Source organism: Lepisosteus oculatus, chromosome 10 (assembly GCF_040954835.1).
Source record: "Lepisosteus oculatus isolate fLepOcu1 chromosome 10, fLepOcu1.hap2, whole genome shotgun sequence".
NCBI lineage: Eukaryota > Metazoa > Chordata > Actinopteri > Semionotiformes > Lepisosteidae > Lepisosteus > Lepisosteus oculatus.
Genome location: NC_090705.1, coordinates 5,183,873 through 5,203,597, shown reverse-complemented (window position 1 = coordinate 5,203,597; position 19,725 = coordinate 5,183,873). Strand labels below are relative to the sequence as shown.

The following is a 19,725-nucleotide window of genomic DNA, read 5'->3' as shown; positions in this document are numbered from 1 at the left end:
TATAGTGTCCTGGTGTGTCAAAACACTAGTATTTTTTGTGCTATTCTGTACCTAATCCTTTGCTTTTTGTCTTTCCTGCTGTGGGTAATTGTGACAGGTGTGGTGTGGAAATACTGGTTGAACTGGGCTAATCATCTGTTTAAAGTTCATTCTTGACTGTGATCTGCCAGTTGTTAAGTGCTATTGTCATTATTCAGGTCAATGTATTGCAGAAGACTTTATTGTATTTTACAAAGTAATTGCATTGACTGTTCTAAAAATCATCTGTTATGTTTTTTATGTTATGTATGTTTATGTGATATTTTATGTAGAACATTGCATGAGATTGGAATTCATGACTGATTTCCTTAAGTTTGCATATGACCAGCATAAAACCTTTTGCCCTTCTGTTGATGAGTACACAGGAGAGAACATGGAATATAACTACTTTTGCCCGGCAATAATATTTTAGAAGCATATCTGTGCACTAAACTGATTATCTCAGTATGCTTTGGAGTTTAACATGCCTTAGAAGTTTGCATTCAAATTGAACAAATGAGACATGGTAAATAATACTTGTTGGCACTTGTACAAACACATTACTGAGGGATACAATTAATCTGCCAATCAAAGCCAAAATTGAGATTTTGAAGAGAATAAGTATAAGTTTAAGATCTTGAAATAGAGCTGGAAGAATAGAAGTTGTTATAAAAGGATATAGAAATGTGTGACTATTGCAGTATTCGGAATACATCTACATTTTGTATGGGAGCATAGGACAAGCTGCTTAGCTGATACCCTGGCTTCTAGAAACAAATGGTTGAGATTCTTGGATCAATAACCTACTAACTACCTAAAGGTCTTCCTCTCTTTGTAACCTTTCTTATGTTTTTATTTACTAGCAGATTAAATTATATAAAATATGAAAACAAGAATAATTATACTGCTGTTATAATGCAATTTTTTTATTTTGGTTCTTTTTATTATAAATGCATATTGAGGATAGTAGGATTCTTCTGTAATACACACAGTTCTGGCTCAGAGTTTTGAAGACCCATGTGCAGAATGATGGTTGATACCCTTTCTAAAACATCATTCTTAGACGTATCTCAAAGATGCAGTTTTTTTTACATTGGGGTTCCTTCGTTATGTTTGTTGAATTATAGTACAATTATTGCATTTCCTGTGCTGCAAAAGTTTGAAAACCCACATTTACGAATCTGCATATTCTATATGTGTACATTTGTTTTTTTCATGGCATATTTTGATTCTTCATAAGAGATAAATAATTTCTAACCTGCTTTTATGAAAAGTAGTTTCAGAATTCTGTAGTGACTAACTTTATTCTAATGACAGAGATCATTTGCATTACAAATCTAGAATGTATGCTTTAAATGCAACCTGTTATAGCATTAGCTACAATATGTGTCAGTAATACATACATAGCTTTTACCTTTAAAATATTTATGCTGAATACGTCATCTGAGTCAGTCTTTAATAAGTTCTACAGGACTCACTTTTCTTTAAGATTGTTCCCTAGATCTGTCAGAGTGTGCCAAATCTGCATATGTTTCATTAAAGAATTTATAAAGAAGTTAAATCCAGGTAAAGCTATTTTTGTAGCTCCTTTGATTATTGGCCACTGATTGACCAGATAACTTTATCTTACTTGAAAGCTTCAAGATTATGATCCGGCAAGGTGTTCCCCCCCTTGTAAACGCCTTGTGTAAAAAAAACTCCTGGTCTGTTTTTTAAAAGCTCTTCCATACAGTTTCCTCTTGTATTGCAGAGGAAACTATGAGAAATTCATGTTTCTCTGCTGATTCTGAAGAAGATTGTAGGTTTAATTTTTTGAATGCTTTTGAAGCCTCTGACTGCATTAAGACTAAAAAGTTTCATGCACATCATTTCTTTGAACCTAGGAATGGCCAGATGTTTTTAGGCTGGGAGGATTTTAGTATGAAGTGTAGTATGGTTTACAGATTATATTTAAGTACATGCATTTGAAATATGACTCCTGTGGATAAGACCAACAATCCTAACATAGTGGATAGTGGTTTGGTTTTGTTAGCTGTAAGGGTGTATGGTTATTAGGTATATTATGAACAGTCATTCACAGTAGTAAGCACTATGTCCCACTCCTGAAGTACAGTATGTTTTAAAGGATCTCTGTCCTCTAAGAAAACACCACACCTATGTGTACACACAATGAAATGGTTGCTTCTTTATCAAGTAATCTGCAATTTCCCTCACGGGATCAATAAAGTATCTAATCCTTCACTGCTATTGGCCAGGGTCTTTAAAGGCAACAGGTGTTAATTTTAATATTGCATATAGAACACAAATAAAACAAGACAGCAGCTCAGATGCTGTAAGTATTTGACAATTTTAAAAATTAAATATTTAAAAAATGATACTTTTGCTATAATCTGATGTATAAATCTTAACTAGAACTAGTTATCTTCTAATGAATAACACTATCTCACAAAAGCACTCAACCGTAAACAATATCTGTGATATTTATCAAATTAATAATGTTTATGCACATGCAAGTTTCTTTTTTCAAGTAATAATCTAGCTCATGGAACATAAGTCTTTAAAATGTTCATCAAAGTCTTTGATCATTGAACATCTGTCCTTCATTAATTAAAAGTGTGTGTAGAATGTATGAAGAATTGAATGCTGAGTGTATTTTTGCTTTACTAATAGGTCTAGATTCATGTCATGGCTTGCTCTCTGCCAGTTTGATTTACAGTCTAGGTGATCCCCTGCATTCTGGACTCACTGTGCAGTAGTAGGTTCTATGGGTAGTTATGTAGCATTCATTCATTTACATGCTGTAACCATGCGCTGCATTCCAGAGAGTTTAATGAGGAGTTTGCTCATGCTGAAAAAGTTTTCTCCCCTGGTGAAAGAAGTTGTTTCAGGAATGAATCTTGGCTTCAGAAACCTATTAACAGAATACAAAGACGTTGCTTTGGGGCACAGTGCAGATGCAGCTGAAATGTGTGTTATTTATTTCCAGTTGTTGAGGTATGCTTTAAAAGTTAATCCATCAAACCATTTTCAATAACTGCTTAGTCAAATACTGGTTAATGGAACTTGAAAGACACCAGGCACAATACCATACACCCTGAATGAAGGGACTCCAGACCATTGCAGGGTTTAAACATGTTAACATCTTCTCTTAACAGTCTTATATTTTTAAAAATAATATTAATTAAAATACTTCAAATTAATAATTGCTTTATTATTTGAAGTAATTTTAATTTTCTGTGTTTTGCTTATTTGGCTGTAAATGTTATTAAATCAATCATATAAACATGACAACTTTTTCAACATATTTATAGGTTTAGTTAACACATCCCAAAAGGATTTAATCCGATTTTTAAATTTGGCTCTGAATTATTTTATAATACAGTGCCTTATTACATTTTGCAACAGGGTTAGACAAAATCAGATTTGCTTGGTAGAGGAAGGTTTTTGAATGTGGCAAGAGTGGGGTGTGCTTTACCCCCAGTTGTTTTGTTTTTTCCTTTTCTGTTTTCAAAATAAGATTTTTTTTTTTGCTTGCTCCTTTGTTTTGACTTGCATCTCTTTCTAACAAGTTGTGTCTGTAGGTTTAGACTGATTAATTGCACACCGATTGCTGAAGAGGTGCGCCGTGCCATCGAAGCTGTCCACTTTGTCAATGGAGTACCACGTCATCATTTAAAAATCACTTATTGCATTTTTTTTTTTACTTCTATTATTACTAGGTGTTAGAGGTCTGTTAGAGGTTGAGCCCCTACCCGAGCCTGATGGGGCCCGTTGAAGTATCGGGTTTCAGGCTGGGTTTGGGTCGGTTTTTCACATACAGTACAACCGGGCTCGGGCCGGGTTCCGGCTTGTTTTCTAATAAGTAAAAATGAATTATTATTATTATTTTTTTATGCTTTAAATGAATTTTTATTAGAAGAGATTCGTAACTCATTTTGCATAACCCGCTCGCTCGTTCATTCTCTCTCTCTCTCTTGTATGTGTGTAACGCACAGTAGCCCAGAAAAGCACCGTCAAACTGTGATATTCCGCCTCCGTGTCTACTCGCTCTGAGATAGAAAAGATAGTGTCCGATTCCAGTTCGGGTCTCAAATTTGGCAGTACCGTTCGGGCTGGGTCTCAAGGTCTCAGGTATGGGCCGGGGTCGGGTTTCAATTTCATGCCCGCGCAGACCTCTAGTACAGTAGGTGTCCCTTCCTGTACCTTTAGGCCCAGTTAAGGAACACAAATGCAAGGACCCACTTCAGAAACCCTTGCGCTCCCAGCGCCCTTGCTGCGCGGCTTGACGCGCTGCGCTTGTCCCGCAGGGCTGATCGATGGCTACACGGAGGAGAAGGCCGCGATGGAGGAGCAGGTGCGTCAGAAGGAGGAGCTGCTGCAGCACCTGGAGCAGGAGCTGCGGGTGACGGGCAGCCGGCTGCTGGAGCTGGAGCAGGAGAGGCAGCAGATGCAGCAGGAGAGGGAGCTGCTGTCCCGCCAGCAGGCCGCCATGAGGGACGCGGCCGGACCGCGAGAGCTGTGTACGTGCGGCCGCTAATCGCTCCCCTTCCTCGCGGGTTCCATCGCGCGGCCCACCTCTGTCCTGTCACTGGACATCCCACCCTTTTAAAGACCTGGGAAACTGGTCTCCCAGTCGCTCTTTTGTCGCAAAAACAAAATGGCGCCCTGCTGCTATGCACATATTGGGGGGGGGGGGGGGGGACGTCAGATTTTATTTTTATGCTTACCATATTGTTCACCATATGCATATCTACAGGGTGCAATTTTTTAGAATTTCTTTGATCACTTTCTCTTATTTTAAAAGATTGCAGTCCAAAATGTTTTTTTTTTCCAGTTTAATAATTGAATCTTAAATGCTTTACATACAGTAGTAGGCTATTTTGTTCACTAATTAAATTTTCATTTGCACGCAACCAATAAATACCTTGTACAATCAAAATTAGATTGCAGTATATTGACATTTGCAGGATCTTGATTTGAGACCTGGTTTATAAACTAATTTTTGTATTAATTTCAGAAGGTCTGTTTCTACAGTATCAAGAAACACATTTCACTGTGCCTTTTTTTCTAAGTACACCTGCAGGCGAAAGGCAAGCTTTGTGACAGACAAAACATGTGGGAAGTACAAAATGCAAGACAAGACATTTTAGGAAGACCTAACCGATGTTTTTTTCTCCCAGCATTGCCTTAATCTTCCTCTCCAGATGCACCTAACGACTGTAATGTTCACAACTTGTAAGGCCGCATCTTTCATTTTCTTCTTGTGCTTTCTTCCTGTAGTCCTGTTGCCAAGACAGCATGTGAATTCTTACGCTTTTTTTGTTCTCCCAGGCCTAGTTGACGCTGGCCTAACTGACGCAGCACCTGAAGCAGGTGTGTTTATATTAAGCATGGCCAGTTCATCTTTTAATTGGGCGGCACACAGGAATTACCCGCTGGTGAATCCGATGCTATGGGAAGCTTGGAGCTTGCTTGCCTTCAGCTCACTTAATCTTACTAACGTACAACTTCTGCCTTGATTTGTTTCGTTGCCTTTAATTATAAAACTTTAACAATATGTTCGTAGAGAGCATGAGAGCACTGCCCTATTAAACGCTGAGAAATTAAAATATCCTAATCTGCAATCATCTTAATTTATGATCCCAGAGAGATCTAAAGAAATCCTGCTGCGATTCTGGAGTACATTACTGTTTCCGCGAGGGATTAAAGAACTCTGTCCTCTTTCTGATTTTCTGAGTTTCCAGTGCTGTCGCAACTGTCCATTAAGATGATTGTTCAATTTGGGATATTTCCCTTGCCTGAAATGCACATGGTGATGGTCGTCATATTGGATGTTGTATAATTGTTTTTCCATGGTTGCTTTCCCTTGCACTTTCTTGCCCTTCCTTTTACTAACAGTCTTGTCTGCTTTATCTCCTCATTGGGTAAAGCTGTGGATTGTTGGGATGGGTGCTAGGGAATCAGGTGATAATGTGGTTACTGACTGGAGCAAATCGCTGGGCGTGGACTGTAACCGGTCATCAAGGGGATATGTCACAAAGTGATGTTGTGGATGCCAGTCAAACAATACATAACAAACTAGAATTACAAAAACAAAAATTAATCCCCCCGATCTTTATTATAATTAAGAATTAAACTCTTAGGCTTTAAAATCAATTCATTCCAGTTTTAAAGATGCAAATTGTGATGTGATGGGTTCATTCCCGTATTTCCTTGCTAGTGAGACTTTGCACACTTTGTGTGAGTTTATGTAGCATTTCTGATTCCCTGCTGCTGTCTGTTCATTTATCATGCCTTCAAATTGCACCAATGCCCCTTTGTAAAAAACTATTCAAAGCTGGTGAGTTAAGGAATCCTACTAGAGTGGCATTTTAACAATGTATCAAAAAATATGGAGAAGCACTTTTTTGCCTCCCTTACACACTTCCTGACATTGCATTCATTAAGTTATAATCTTGACAAAAGCTTTAGAAAAATTCTTTATCATGGTGAGTGAAGTAGAGACAACAGCAGAGAATTACACAGAACGCATGCTGTATAATACTGAAGAATAGGCAAAAAACTCAATTTAAAGTAGATTTTAAATTATTCTACCAATTTAAACATCAGTATATGCCCATATACTGTATACATGATAGATTTTTTAAAATTCCCACACTTAAAAAAATGGGAGTAAATGCATGTTCATTTGCACGTGTGCATGCAACAAGAGAGTTCTGATCACATAGACGTTTTTATGAAACCTAAAGGTTGTTGAGCAGCTTCAAAATACCTCCCCTATCAGTATAAAGAATATGCAGCTCAACCTTAATCATGAATGTCATCTATTTAACCTTGTGTGACAGCCACCAACTGAGCTTTGTGTCTGCATCCCTGCCTCCCCTGTATTGTAATCATTGAATGAAGACCCCGAAACGAGAGGAAGGGCCAGCAGCAGCATGCAGACAGCCTGTGTTGCTTTGCAGGCCTGCTGGAGGAGACGGAGAAGCTGATGAAGGAGAAGGTGGAGGTGCAGAGGCAGGCGGAGAAGGAGAGCGGCGACCTGCTGCAGCAGGTGAAGGCGCTGGAGGTGGAGCTGGAGGAGCAGGTGAACCGAGCCGTCGAGCTGGAGCAGGCCAAGGCCGCCGAGTCCGCCGACCTCCGGCAGCAGATCCAGGCCCTGGAGAAACAGCTGGAGAAGAACAGGAAGTTCCTGGACGTGAGTGCACTTGTGCGTCCGCGTGGTCTGGATTATTGTGGGCGGCTTTGTCTTTGCCTCAATCAAGTCGAGAATTAAAAGAATGTTATAAAAACAAGTGCTTTTTTGTTTCTGTTTTTCACATTGAAGCACCAGATTAAAAAACAGCCTTATTACGCTTGTTTTAAAACCTTGGGTGACCTACTGTAGTTTTCTACAGAAACGTTCCAGTCCAGTAGTCTTCTCCCTAGTAATGTGAAAGTCTGTTGGCTAACCTAATTGCACTGAAATACTGCTGACTGTTGAGGGAGCAAAGCTTTATCATCATTCCTTAAAACCAACTATTAAATGTGCAGTGTTACAAAAACTACACGTTGCATTACCATTATATTTTGGAAAAAATAGTTCTGTTTTTGAATGTTTTTCATGCCAGTCATTTTTTGTTCAAAAGATTACCTGGTGCATGAAAATATAATATATTTATTTGTAGTAAAACCTTAAATATCTTGAATATTAATTTTACATTTCTTTGGTCAGTATTTTATGTCTTAATAGAGTTTGACGTACTGTAAGTTATTTTCTTGCATTACTGGTGTTGATTCACAGGAGCAAGCTATTGACAGAGAGCATGAAAGGGATGTCTTTCAGCAAGAGATACAGAAACTAGAACAGCAGCTGAAGAGTCCACAAAAGCTGCAGCCGAGTAGCGAACAAAGAAATAGAAAGGTACAGTATCTATAGTCTCCATTTAAAGCACTGCAGGGTTTTAAACTGTCATCTACCTATTGTGCTCTAACAAAAGGAACAGGTGTCATAATGCCAGTTTAATGTACATAATATGTGATTTTCCCAGATAGGATAGTAGAATTGAACAATACCAAAGTACTATTACTTATGCATCAGACATACAATATGATGCCAAACTCGTTGGACAGGACCTAAGAAATATGCACACATTGATTGTTTTGTAGGAAGTCTCCTTTGTTTGTCATAAAAGCAAAGCCATGAGTTAGGATTTTTCTGAAGCTCTCATTGATGAACATACTGTGGAAGTGCGTTGAACCTTCATCATTCACCTACAGATTTGTTAATTCCTGCAATACAGAACAAAATACATTATTTGATGAAACTCTCTTTTAGTGTTAGTGCATTGCAAGACTTTAACTCTTTGATGGCTAAGAGCCAGTGACCGCACTTCCTGTTTTTATGGAGAGCAAGCTGGTGGGAATGTCTATCAAACCAGTTCCCCAGCAACTCCCAACAGCTGACTGGTTTTAGCTGCTTGGAGCTCTTAAATCTTTGGCCACAAATACAAAGTGCAAAAATCTTCCTGTCCATGCACAATACTCTACAACAAAGCATTTTGGATGGGGTAGCCTATTGGCTATTATACCTGAACGCATATTGGGTACCTCAGCTGTACGTATGCCCAAGTTGAAGTCATACATCAGTAACAGTAACCATTATTTTGGAGAGGGGGCTTAAGGTAATGGACGAAAGAAATGTTGAGCAATAAGACTTTAAAATTGTCTTTGCGTAGCTGGCATGTTAGCAGTCAGGAGCTGGACATTAAATATAGTGCATTTGCTGGTGCAGTCACTTGCATCATTGGCATTATTGTTGTGAAAAGAATCCACCTGTTAAAGAACTTTATGCATTGTGTTTTCGATGACGAATTGATTCACTGTCTTTGTGGACGTTCCTGCCAGGTGGAGCAGCTGACCAGCCAGCTGAAGGAGAAGGCAGACCGATGCAGCGAGCTCCTTCTGCACGTGGAGCAGCTGGACCGCGACGTCCAGGAGCGAAACGAGGAGATCGAGAAGCTGGAATGCCGCATCCGGGAACTGGAACAGGCCCTTATCGTGAGCACGGAAAGGTTGCAAAAGGTGGGATGTTGATACTTTCGCTGTACGGCAGTCCGAGCTTTGGCGCTTCCTTCCACTGAATAAACAACACGTTCACACATGAACGCTCTGCAGGTTACAGCGATGTAACGAGAAGGCCCAATTAATGATAGAATTTGCTCTTTGCAGAGTGCTGTAGTTCTGGGTCCATTTCCTTCTCTACATCCCTCTATGTGGGTTTTCTCCAGGTGCCCTGGTTTCTTCCCACAGTCCAAAAACATGCTGAGCAGGTTAATTGTTTGTGAATGACTCTCCTGTGTGTGTCTGTGCTCCCTGTGTTCCCTGGAGTGGACCGCTGCCCTCTCCAAGATGCTTCCTTACACCTGCTGGGTTAGACTCTAGCTCAACAAAACCCCGTAAGGATGGAGTGATGACTGAATAAAACATGGTTGAACTTACAGTATATTGCCTGCTCAGTGCCTTTTTGAAAGCTGAGTACTAATGTACTTAACTTGTCCTTTAGAAATCTCATCTTGTTTTTAAGGTGGAGGAGAGGAAGCAATATGCCTCTGTTGACGCCCCAGGAGAAATGACGCTTGAAGTTCAATTGCAGACGGAGCGGGAAGCTTTAGACAGAAAAGAAAAAGAGGTGTTTTTATTTATTTTAGTAAAATTTGATCACAATTGTATGATGTGACATGTATTTACTGCCAATTATAGGGCTTGCTATTGCCTTTACTAAGATTCTGAATTCCCAAAATTATTCAAAATCCTTTCGAAACAGATGCTAGTTAATTCAGATTTCTTTAATTGATTTTATTTCAAATTAAAGAGCCTTAGTGGCATGGAGCAGGCCCTCAATATGGTTACAATAAAGAAAGGTTACAAAATGTTTGTTACTGCTTTTCACTGTACAGCAGCCTTACAGAAATACCAAAGCAATGACAATTAGCAAAAATGCACAACGATGACATCTAATCATTTAAGAGGTTCACTCTCTGACTGTGAGAGGAGGTATTCGTAGCTGTTGTTTCTTCTGCTCTCTTCCAGAAGGATTGATGGCTGTTCTGATTCTGGTAGATGTTGGAATGTGATTTGTTATTTTAGGGAAAAATTGTTGTCTAATCCGTGCAGTATTTATCGCAGTGTAACAGAAACTGCAGCTCTGCCACTGTTACTCAGGGGTTTTCCCAGGCCGTATTATCTATACATGTGTAAATCAGCGTACATAAAAGTTGTACTTGTCCTCTCAGATCTGCAATCTGGAGGAGCAGTTGGAGCAGTTCAGAGAGGAGCTGGAGAATAAAAACGAGGAGGTGCAGCAGCTGCACATGCAGATGGAGATCCAGAGGAAGGAGCTGAGCACTCAACAGCAAGAGCTGGAACACGGAAACACGCTGCTGAAAGTAAAACAGCAGGGCTTCTCCTTTCTGACTCTCTTCAAAGACGAATATAGATTCAGTATTGTAGTTCAGCTCCTTTTATTATTGCCACCCTCTGTGGGAGTTCTTACAATGTTATCTGTTTTATCATACAGATACAATTTGTATGTGCGCTTTTCAAGAAACTCAGAGCTGTTTAGAGTAACACATTTGCTCTATACATCAGAAGCAAAAAAGAAAGTGGTAGAAATTACAGCAGACTGACATAATGAAACTAAGAGTGAAGCTAAGCCGTTCATTAATAGCTGTAATGATAAGATAGGTCTTTGAGTGAGTTCTGTGAGGGTCAGCCGTCACTTAATCTCCAGTGGATTTGTGGGGTCAATTCCGCTGGTGTGATGCTGTGCGAGAGGAGACTATCACCCAAGGTGTTGGACCTGAAGACCTGCATGAGCAGATTTCTGAGTTGGACTGCACTCATATTATAAATACATAAAATACTCTCAAAATAGATTATTCAGCGTATTTTGCCTGAGCGGGAGAATATCTTAAAGTCTGCTGTTAAATTCTGTGTTTAGTCTCCTTCCTTTCCATACCGTCCATACAGTTTCTAATCACTTTATCCAGTCCAGGGCTGCAAGGGAACCGGAACATATCCCTGCAAGCAGTGGGCACAAGGGAGGAGACACCCTAGCCAGTCCATCACAGGGGACACGCAGACACAAACACACACAGCAGCCATTTTTCCAAGAAGCCAATTAGCTGACTTAGTAAGTCTTCGGACTGTGGGAGGAAACTGGAGCGCCCAGAGGAAAAAGACGCCCACAGATGGCACCCCCGGGAGTTGAACACAGGGCACAGTGTGAACCACTGTGCCACCTTGCCACATTTCCTTTGTTTTGGATTAATGAGGTTCAGATTCCTGTTTTTGCGGCTGAAATGCGTACAAAGACCGTTTTCTCAAAGACAGATCTCGCCCAGCTAGGTCCACACTTCCATTCCCTATCACTGTTCAGTGGGTATTTCTCCATGGAGCCCAGGCAGTAGCCCTGGTCAGAATAGTCCATCGTGGTATTAGGAGCTCAGTCAGGTTTGTGGTCTAAAGGCTCCTAATCTCTAGAAGAGAACATTTGTGGTGCCAGTTTACTAGTTCTCAGGACACTGTCTACCCTTAACTCATAAATAAAATGTATATGTTATTTAGAAAACTAAAGTACCATCTAGTCTTGTTTTAAACAGTATATACTGTTTTCCATAATTCATAATATTATCCTTGTTTTCACAAATTGTATTCCTAGGCCAGACATTAAAACAATGCTTTCTGTGTGATTACAGAATGAAGTGGAGCTTTTAAAGAAATCCCACTGTGACTCTGAAGATGTGTCTGTGGAAGATCGAGTAAGAATTTCTAACCTAACGAAAGTCATGGAAGACAAAGACAGGGAGATTGCACTCCTGAATGAACAACTGTTTAAGCTTCAGCAGCTGGAAAATGTACCTGATAACAAGGTAATACAGGGAATGTATATTGTTATTTATATTGGGGCACAGAGAAATAGAAATGTAAATAAACCTGAGCAGTATGCCTAATGTGAGGCTCATGAGTACTTTATTCCCTGGCAGATCTCTGGCGAAAGAGTAATAATTCAGTCAAAACATGAACAGACAAACATTAAAATAAAATACCCTAAAACTAAATGACACAAAACCTTTAACAGCATCCAACATTAAACATGACACTATTTATAAAACGTTGTGTCTCGGAGGCCTACGTCCTGCAGACCCACATAGAAATGCAGAATTCTACGCTTGTAATCAGAAACAGTTTGCAATACCTTGCATGCATGTATTTCGGAGACAGCGGTCCTTATCTATAAGTTGTGGTGCACTACTCGCTGAGTTCCCCCTTCAAGTCAATGTTATGTCTTTCTTGACATCTTCCCAAATATTCTGGTGAGAAACATGGGACGTCAGCTTCATATATCTTAAAACTTAAGCCAGAATGTTATAAGAGTATACAGACATATGAATATAAAATGGAGCAATAATAGGATATTTAACAATAATCAATCAACAAATCAACATCAGTGGTAAAATCAATGTTGATGAGTGGAGCACATGTAATATTAGATTAATTGAGTCCCTTTAAGACTATCACTATCACCAGACTAGGAGAGAAAGTCTTTACCCTGAGGATTCCACTAAAAAGGAATTTAGAATTTCCTAAAATAAAACAGACAGCAAGTTCTCTTTAGCAATGTTCTTAGTCTCCAAGACTGATCAGGACAATGTCCTTTCACATAGGACAAGCTTGGAGGAAGAGAAGGGTAATGGTGCTGTTCTTCTCTCCAGTGTCCTTTTTTTCTTCAGTCTTCCTTTCAGTTTCCTCCCTCTTTCTTTCCCATCCTTGGTGACTGTTTTTCTATCCTATGTTTCTGAGTTCACAAACCTCTGATGATTTATCAAGAACTTAATTAACGAAAGTAGAAACATCCCTTCGATCATTTGTATTTACCTGAGGTACATACCTCTGGTACAGTACAGCTAAGCAAATATCTCAAATAAGATATATTTTCTTTCTTTGCAGTAATTTGGCAATCACATACTTAATGCTTCATTAATAATTAATTCACTTTCTTAATTAAGAAAGTGTTTCTAATAAGGAGCTGTACTGGAATGCACTGGAGAGGTCTAGTTCTTGAATACCCTTGATATTGTTCTATTTTCTTCCTTTAAAGTAGAGCTCTGAATAGATGGCTGCTTATGGCAATGTTTTTTTTAAATCAAACGCTGAAATACAGGTTAGAAAAGTAGTCCAAATAAATACAACTCTCAGGCTCTACTGATAATTCATACAGGCTGTTGGGAAAACTCCCATATTTACTTACAGTACATGAATGGTATATTTCTTTTCTGTTTTTAGGAAATTGAAGAAAAAGATGAGCTGCTGAAAGAGCTAAGATCTGAAATCGAGTGTTTAAGGAGCGAGCAAGAGCGCTTGAAAAAGAAAAGCGAAGATGAAGTAGAGCAGCTGAATGAAGTGATTGAAAAGCTACAGCAGGAACTTTCAAAGATCGAGCATAAAACCGCAGAAGAATACCTTCCTGACTCTGAAGACCCCCTCAGTCAACAGCACCTACTGGAGAGAATATTAGAGAGAGACTATCCTAAGGGCCAAGATGAGAAGGTTTGTGATGAGCTCAGTCTGGTCAAGGCAGAGTTTGAAGAACTGAAGATGAAAATGGAGCAGACAAACCAAGAACTGGATACCCTAAAGTCTGATCATATTGTGCTGTTAGAGAAATATGACTGTTTGCTGAAGGAATCATCAGATAGTTCTACAGAAAAGAAAAATGAAAGAGAGGAGGAGCTGGAAGAGATAAGGCTGAAAATGGAGCAGGCATGTCAAGAATTGGAATCTGTTAAGGCTGATCATCTCTCCTTGTTAGAGAAACACAGGTGCTTACAGGAAACAATATCAGATTGCTCTGTTGATAAGAAAAATGGCAGAACAATGGAGCTTGAAGAAGCCTTACAAGAAAAGACTGCGGCCATCTTAGTTATTCAGGCTGAATTAAAAGCTTTGGAACAGAGTGCAAATTCCAGAGTGGCCGACTTGAATGCCAAAGTGGAGGATCTTGAGGTTTCTGTGGAAGAGAAAGATTCTGAGCTGCGCTTTTGTCGACTTCAAGTGGATCAGACTCGTGCTGAAGCTCAAACCCTTCAGCGGAAAATTCTACAGTTGGAAGACGCGCTCCGGGAGAAGGTGGCTGCTGCCCTAGTGAGTCAAGCACAACTTGGTGCTTTCCTGCAGCAATCAAAAGAGCACACCAAAGAGCTTTACAGTCAAATTGAAGAACTTCAGGGTCATCCATCTGAACACCCCGGACAGGTAGGAAGAACAGAAGAGTCTGAAAAGACTGCTGAGAACTTCGCAGTTAAAGCATTCAGTGTTGCTGACCCAGGTAAGAAAATGCAAATGCAAGACCATGAAAGTAAAGAGGTGACTAGAACAAAGCTGTCTGATTTAACACAGAAGATCATAGATTTGGAGAACGAGCTGACTGATGTGCAGAAGGATCAAGATCTACAAAAGCAGCTATTGCTTGGCTCAGAAGAGGAGCTGGAAGAGTATGAGAAGAGACTCGTTCGACTGATGAACCTCTTGGAGCAGATCTCGAAGTGGGGGGCAGAAAAGCAAGAGACTTTGACAAAGAAGGTAAAACGATACATTTTGATGCTGTGGACTAATGTTGCTAACTTACTGCATAAGTTAATATAAAGGTCTTGGCAGTCCATGTGTGTACTATAAAAATAACACTTTTGTTTCAATGTCCAAACCCTTGAAGTAATGATCATTAATTATATGATGCTTTTGTAATGATGAACACAGTCATACAAAAGGCTAGAAAGCATAAACATAATTGGCTGAATGCATCATTATGTTACCTGCTGTTGTGAAGATTCCGTCCTGCAATAATTCTAGGAATTTAAGCTTTGTTAACATGTTATCACCTGTTGGGTCTTAACATTTGAAAAACAATTATTTCCTTAATTACAAGTCGCTATTTAAAGAATGTTAAGTCATAGATTAATTAACAGTTGGTGTCTCTGACACAGTCAAAGGCTGTTAGTAATGCTGAACCCTGATTTCTGAGCCTACAACTGGTCCTGGATTAAAGGACATGAAAGTAAATGGAATCTGTCAGTCCTGCTTGTGAAGAATAATCTGTTAAATGTTAGTGGTGTTACTTTAAAACTGACATAAATCCAACAAGACATAAGAAGTGAAAGCCAATTTTCCACTTAGTAGCAGATTATGCAGCTTCATATTGCTTAACACACTTTATAAGTGTCAGAAAGCTAGGAAGATCATACCAAATCCTGACCCTGACTCTTATATGAAAGTGCTCTCTATCCGTAGAAACTGTAGTCAGGTTCACCTGTGTGGTTAAATTATTTTAGTTTTATCTCTTATGAAAATTGATAACAAAAAAACTTATAAGAAATGCTAAGGTGTTTTTCCAGCTAGTAATCTGTTATTTTTTTAGGTTATTTCTTGGTTCTCTGTCTTCTTCACCTGTGTAATGGTCTGCACCCCTGCTGTAAATGTAGTGTGATTACTTTCATCAGTTAAATAAGTAACAGTGAAAAGAAGTTTGAAATCCTGTCATGAATATCCTCCAGAGTACTTTCCAGCAAAAAATATTGTCTGTGTTTTACTTTTCTCAGTCAGACATGGATATAAATAATATGTGACATAAACACAAAACCAATTGTATATTGGGAAGGTCAAAGCAAAGGCCATAAAGTGTTATTTCCTGTAGATTAAACGAAAAATACATTGCATCATCTTTCAAAATACTTCTCATGAGTGTAAAAACAGGAGAAAATAACAAGTTTAAGACTGTTTTAATTTAGTTAGACCACGCTAAGCAACACAAAGTAAAGTGAAATGTCTTGAATTTTCTTAATTTCTCGTGTTCTCCTAATTATTCTAGGCCTCAGGCAGTGCGGGTGAAGAGGCCGACCGAGCTGCTGTGTCTCAGCTGGCTCAGGAGCTGCAGGAGGTCAGGGCTGAGGCTGCTGCCACGAAGGAGGAGCTGAGCAGCTCCAGGGAGCGCGCAGACAAGCTGCAGGAGGAGCTGGGCAGCTCCAGGGAGCACGCAGACAAGCTGCAGGAGGAGCTGAGCAGCTCCAGGGAGCATGCAGACAAGCTGCAGGAGGAGCTGGGCAGCTCCAGGGAGCACGCAGACAAGCTGCAGGAGGAGCTGAGCAGCTCCAGGGAGCACACCGACAAGCTGCAGGAGGAGCTGAGCAGCTCCAGGGAGCACACCGACAAGCTGCAGGAGGAGCTGAGCAGCTCCAGGGAGCATGCAGACAAGCTGCAGGAGGAGCTGAGCAGCTCCACGGAGCACACCGACAAGCTGCAGGAGGAGCTGAGCAGCTCCAGGGAGCGCGCCGACCAGCTGCAGGAGGAGCTGAGCAGCTCCAGGGAGCACGCCAACAAGCTGCAGGAGGAGCTGAGCAGCTCCAGGGAGCATGCAGACAAGCTGCAGGAGGAGCTGAGCAGCTCCAGGGAGCACACCGACAAGCTGAAGGAGGAGCTGAGCAGCTCCAGGGAGCGCGCAGACAAGCTGCAGGAGGAGCTGAGCAGCTCCAGGGAGCGCGCAGACAAGCTGCAGGAGGAGCTGAGCAGCTCCAGGGAGCGCGCAGACAAGCTGAAGGAGGAGCTGAGCAGCTCCAGGGAGCGCGCAGACAAGCTGCAGGAGGAGCTGAGCAGCTCCAGGGAGCACGCCGACAAGCTGCAGGAGGAGCTGAGCAGCTCCAGGGAGCGCGCAGACAAGCTGCAGGAGGAGCTGAGCAGCTCCAGGGAGCGCGCAGACAAGCTGCAGGAGGAGCTGCAGGTACAGAGCAGGACACAGCCACTCCAGACTGTGGGGAGAGAACAGTTTCACCTAGTGTCTCCAGCAGAGGATGTGTTTAATGTTTTAACCATGGCTGGGATGCAAATAAATGCTGCTTGTTATAAAATAAGATTACTAAAGCAACACAAATTCGAGTAAAGTTTACTTGTGTAAGACTAGTGTGCACATTAAGTTATTAATACGTTACTGAAAATCAACATTATCCCACTTATCTGATGCACTTCCCCTTTATTTGAAGTCTGTCTAGATACTCCAGTCACACCAATCAGTTATTGATCAGATTTATCACAAGAAAATGAATTAACGTTTTTCATTTTTAATTGTTTCTACAGTGACTAATTTTTAGGCTAACTGCTATTTTAAGTTATCTTTAGGCTTTATCTTTTTATTGTTAATTATTTTGCTCCGTTATGAAAACATGGGTATTTAACATCCCTTTTGCTGATTTTATAAAGCATATTTATGTTAAGTCAAAGTTTTAAACATGATTTGGAACAGTCTATGATCTTTTTGTAAATAATTGAGTGTATACCGTTTGTTTAGATTCTGGTTAATGGAATTGTCTTATTTCTGTTTCAGGCAAGAGAATTGACAATAAAGCATCTTCAAGAAGATCTCAGAAAGGTAAAGTATCTTCAGCATCATCACAATGCAGCAGTTTAAAGTACTACGAGTGCTAGATTTCATTAAACTGAGGTCTCCTTGTACCTGGATTAATCCCAAACCTGAGGCCACTCACCAGTCCCAGATTCCAAATCTGGTGCTTGATGGCAGCTTTCTGCTCAGCAGAGCTGTCCTCCTGTTTCATGGACAGCCCCTGTCAAGAACCCGGATTGTGCTCTGGGATTGGTGGGCTTAATGTGGTTTAATTTGGACATTTAAGCATCCTGCTTAACTTACTAAATCTATACTGCAATGACAATGATGTCTTTTAGGAATATATTCTTTGTTCTGCGTGGTTTGATGAGATGTGCAGTTCCTCAGCCAATATAGAGGTGTTGTTGATGAATGTTTCTCAGGCCTCAGGCAGTGCGGGTGAAGAGGCCGACCGAGCTGCTGTGTCTCAGCTGGCTCAGGAGCTGCAGGAGGTCAGGGCTGAGGCTGCTGCCATGAAGGAGGAGCTGAGCAGCTCCAGGGAGCGCGCAGACAAGCTGCAGGAGGAGCTGCAGGTACAGAGCAGAAATCAGCCTGTTATTAAGAACCATTATTAAGAACTTAAGTGTTTCTGCAGTAAGACTCTATTTCGTGAATAATATAACATCTGAAAGGTTCCATGTCCCTGGGAGGATTATGTGATGGGGTTTAACCTGGGATGCAGAACAAGTGCTTGTAGTATAGTTAGAAGCGCTATAATGAATGTTGTTTGCCCAATATACAAACTGCACTTCTTTTTTGAAATTGTATCTAGCCAGTCCAGAGAAAGAAATCAGTGTTGCAAGGTTTCATCAGTTTAGTTTAAAGGAACAGTATATTTTCTTTTTTTCATTCTGACACCATTAACAAGAGTTAACCAAAGACTCTCTTTTTGGTTTACTGTTCTATTTGAAAAGAGCAGTCAGGCTTTCTCTGTAATGTAATACTTGAAAAGTGTGATGTAATACTTAGTCGAACTGAGATGAGACATACACAAAATCACAGTGGCTATTTTAACAACCTCAACACACCTTTTACCCACTTAGTGGTCACCATTGAGTAATTGTGTATTAAGGTATATCATCTAATACTTTAGCAATGCCGATGTGTAGCAAGTGACTTTTGAAACTAATGTTTTGAAACCTTTCGGGGAACTATATGCTGATACTGAAAAATCAGATTATTTTTTTTTGCCAAAAGAAAACCCATTGCCAATAAAATAGAAATTTCCCTGGGCCTTCGTAGAGTGTATACAGGTCTTGAGGGTTGTTGTTTGTTTTGTGTAGGTAAGAGATCTGTCAGTAGCTCAGCTTCAGGAAGACCTCCAGCGGGTGAAAGAAGCTTTAGCAGGATCGGAAAGGGAACTGGCACTTCATACAGTCAACAAGGAAGCTGGAGCTCCAGAGGGTGAACTTGACTTCATCTCTGACAAGAACAATGGCACAATAACCAAAGACAAAGCTTCGCTGCCCAGAAGGAGCTCTGCTTCCCAGACTGACAAGCCTGTTGTTGTCAATGGAAGCGTCCAAACTCTGCCAGTGGCCTGCAGAGATGCAGAGGTCCAGGCTGACCTGGTGAAACCTGGTGCTGCCAGGTCAGAGGATATTGCCGAGGTCATCAGTCAGTACACTGAGAAGATCGGACAGATGCAGGATCTGCATGCTGCTGAGATCATGGACATGGAGACCAGACACATTTCTGAGAGCGAAACCCTGAAAAGAGATTTGGAGATGTTGCGTGAAGAATGCCAGGCCCTCAATGCGCTTGTGGACAAGCTGAGGACAGCAGAGGTTGGTTTGGGGGATTTTTGTGTTTCGTTATTGTGAGTGTATTCTTAACTTACACAAAGAAGGAAAGCTTGATCTAATACAGTTTATTTTTTTAATTAGGGTATCATCTCATCCAGATTGGAGCATCCTGTTACCTCCCAATTTAAAGACGGGTACACCAGTGGTAAGTTTTATGCTACCAATAAAGGCTAGACCAGTTCATCCATCATTGCAATTTCCATGCTTTCATCTTGCAGCATGCTGTAATCAGTGGCGCTGAAAAGGTGAAATATTTCATGCAGTGGAAACAATATTACTTAATATTACATATATTACAATATTATAAGTTTTATATATAGATGTTGTAAAATATTATCTCTAGAGCCTGGGTTTGAACAGTCTGGCCTTCCCAAATTTCTTCTTTGTTCAGCTGGTAAAGCAGTTTCTCACTTATCTGCTTGACCTTCTGAGCAC

General features: G+C 40.5%; 1 protein-coding gene across 9 annotated transcripts in view; it reads left to right on the top strand.

Annotated features, from left to right (window-relative positions):
* Positions 1–19,725, top strand: part of akap9 (A kinase (PRKA) anchor protein 9) — an 82,533-nt gene that overhangs the window by 53,323 nt on the left and 9,485 nt on the right. For 7 of the 9 annotated variants that reach the window (XM_069194779.1, XM_069194782.1, XM_069194780.1 and 4 more), the window contains 14 exons: positions 4,326–4,538; positions 5,350–5,391; positions 6,984–7,216; positions 7,802–7,921; positions 8,905–9,081; positions 9,584–9,688; positions 10,293–10,445; positions 11,757–11,930; positions 13,345–14,640; positions 15,923–16,828; positions 17,429–17,473; positions 17,869–18,018; positions 18,769–19,272; positions 19,372–19,435. In XM_069194779.1, the coding sequence (XP_069050880.1) occupies positions 4,326–4,538; positions 5,350–5,391; positions 6,984–7,216; positions 7,802–7,921; positions 8,905–9,081; positions 9,584–9,688; positions 10,293–10,445; positions 11,757–11,930; positions 13,345–14,640; positions 15,923–16,828; positions 17,429–17,473; positions 17,869–18,018; positions 18,769–19,272; positions 19,372–19,435 (4,182 nt within the window). Of the gene's footprint in view, positions 1–4,325; positions 4,539–5,349; positions 5,392–6,983; positions 7,217–7,801; positions 7,922–8,904; positions 9,082–9,583; positions 9,689–10,292; positions 10,446–11,756; positions 11,931–13,344; positions 14,641–15,922; positions 16,829–17,425; positions 17,474–17,868; positions 18,019–18,768; positions 19,273–19,371; positions 19,436–19,725 lie in introns of all 9 variants that reach the window. The other 2 variants (XM_069194781.1, XM_069194778.1) reach the window with 2 other exon arrangements.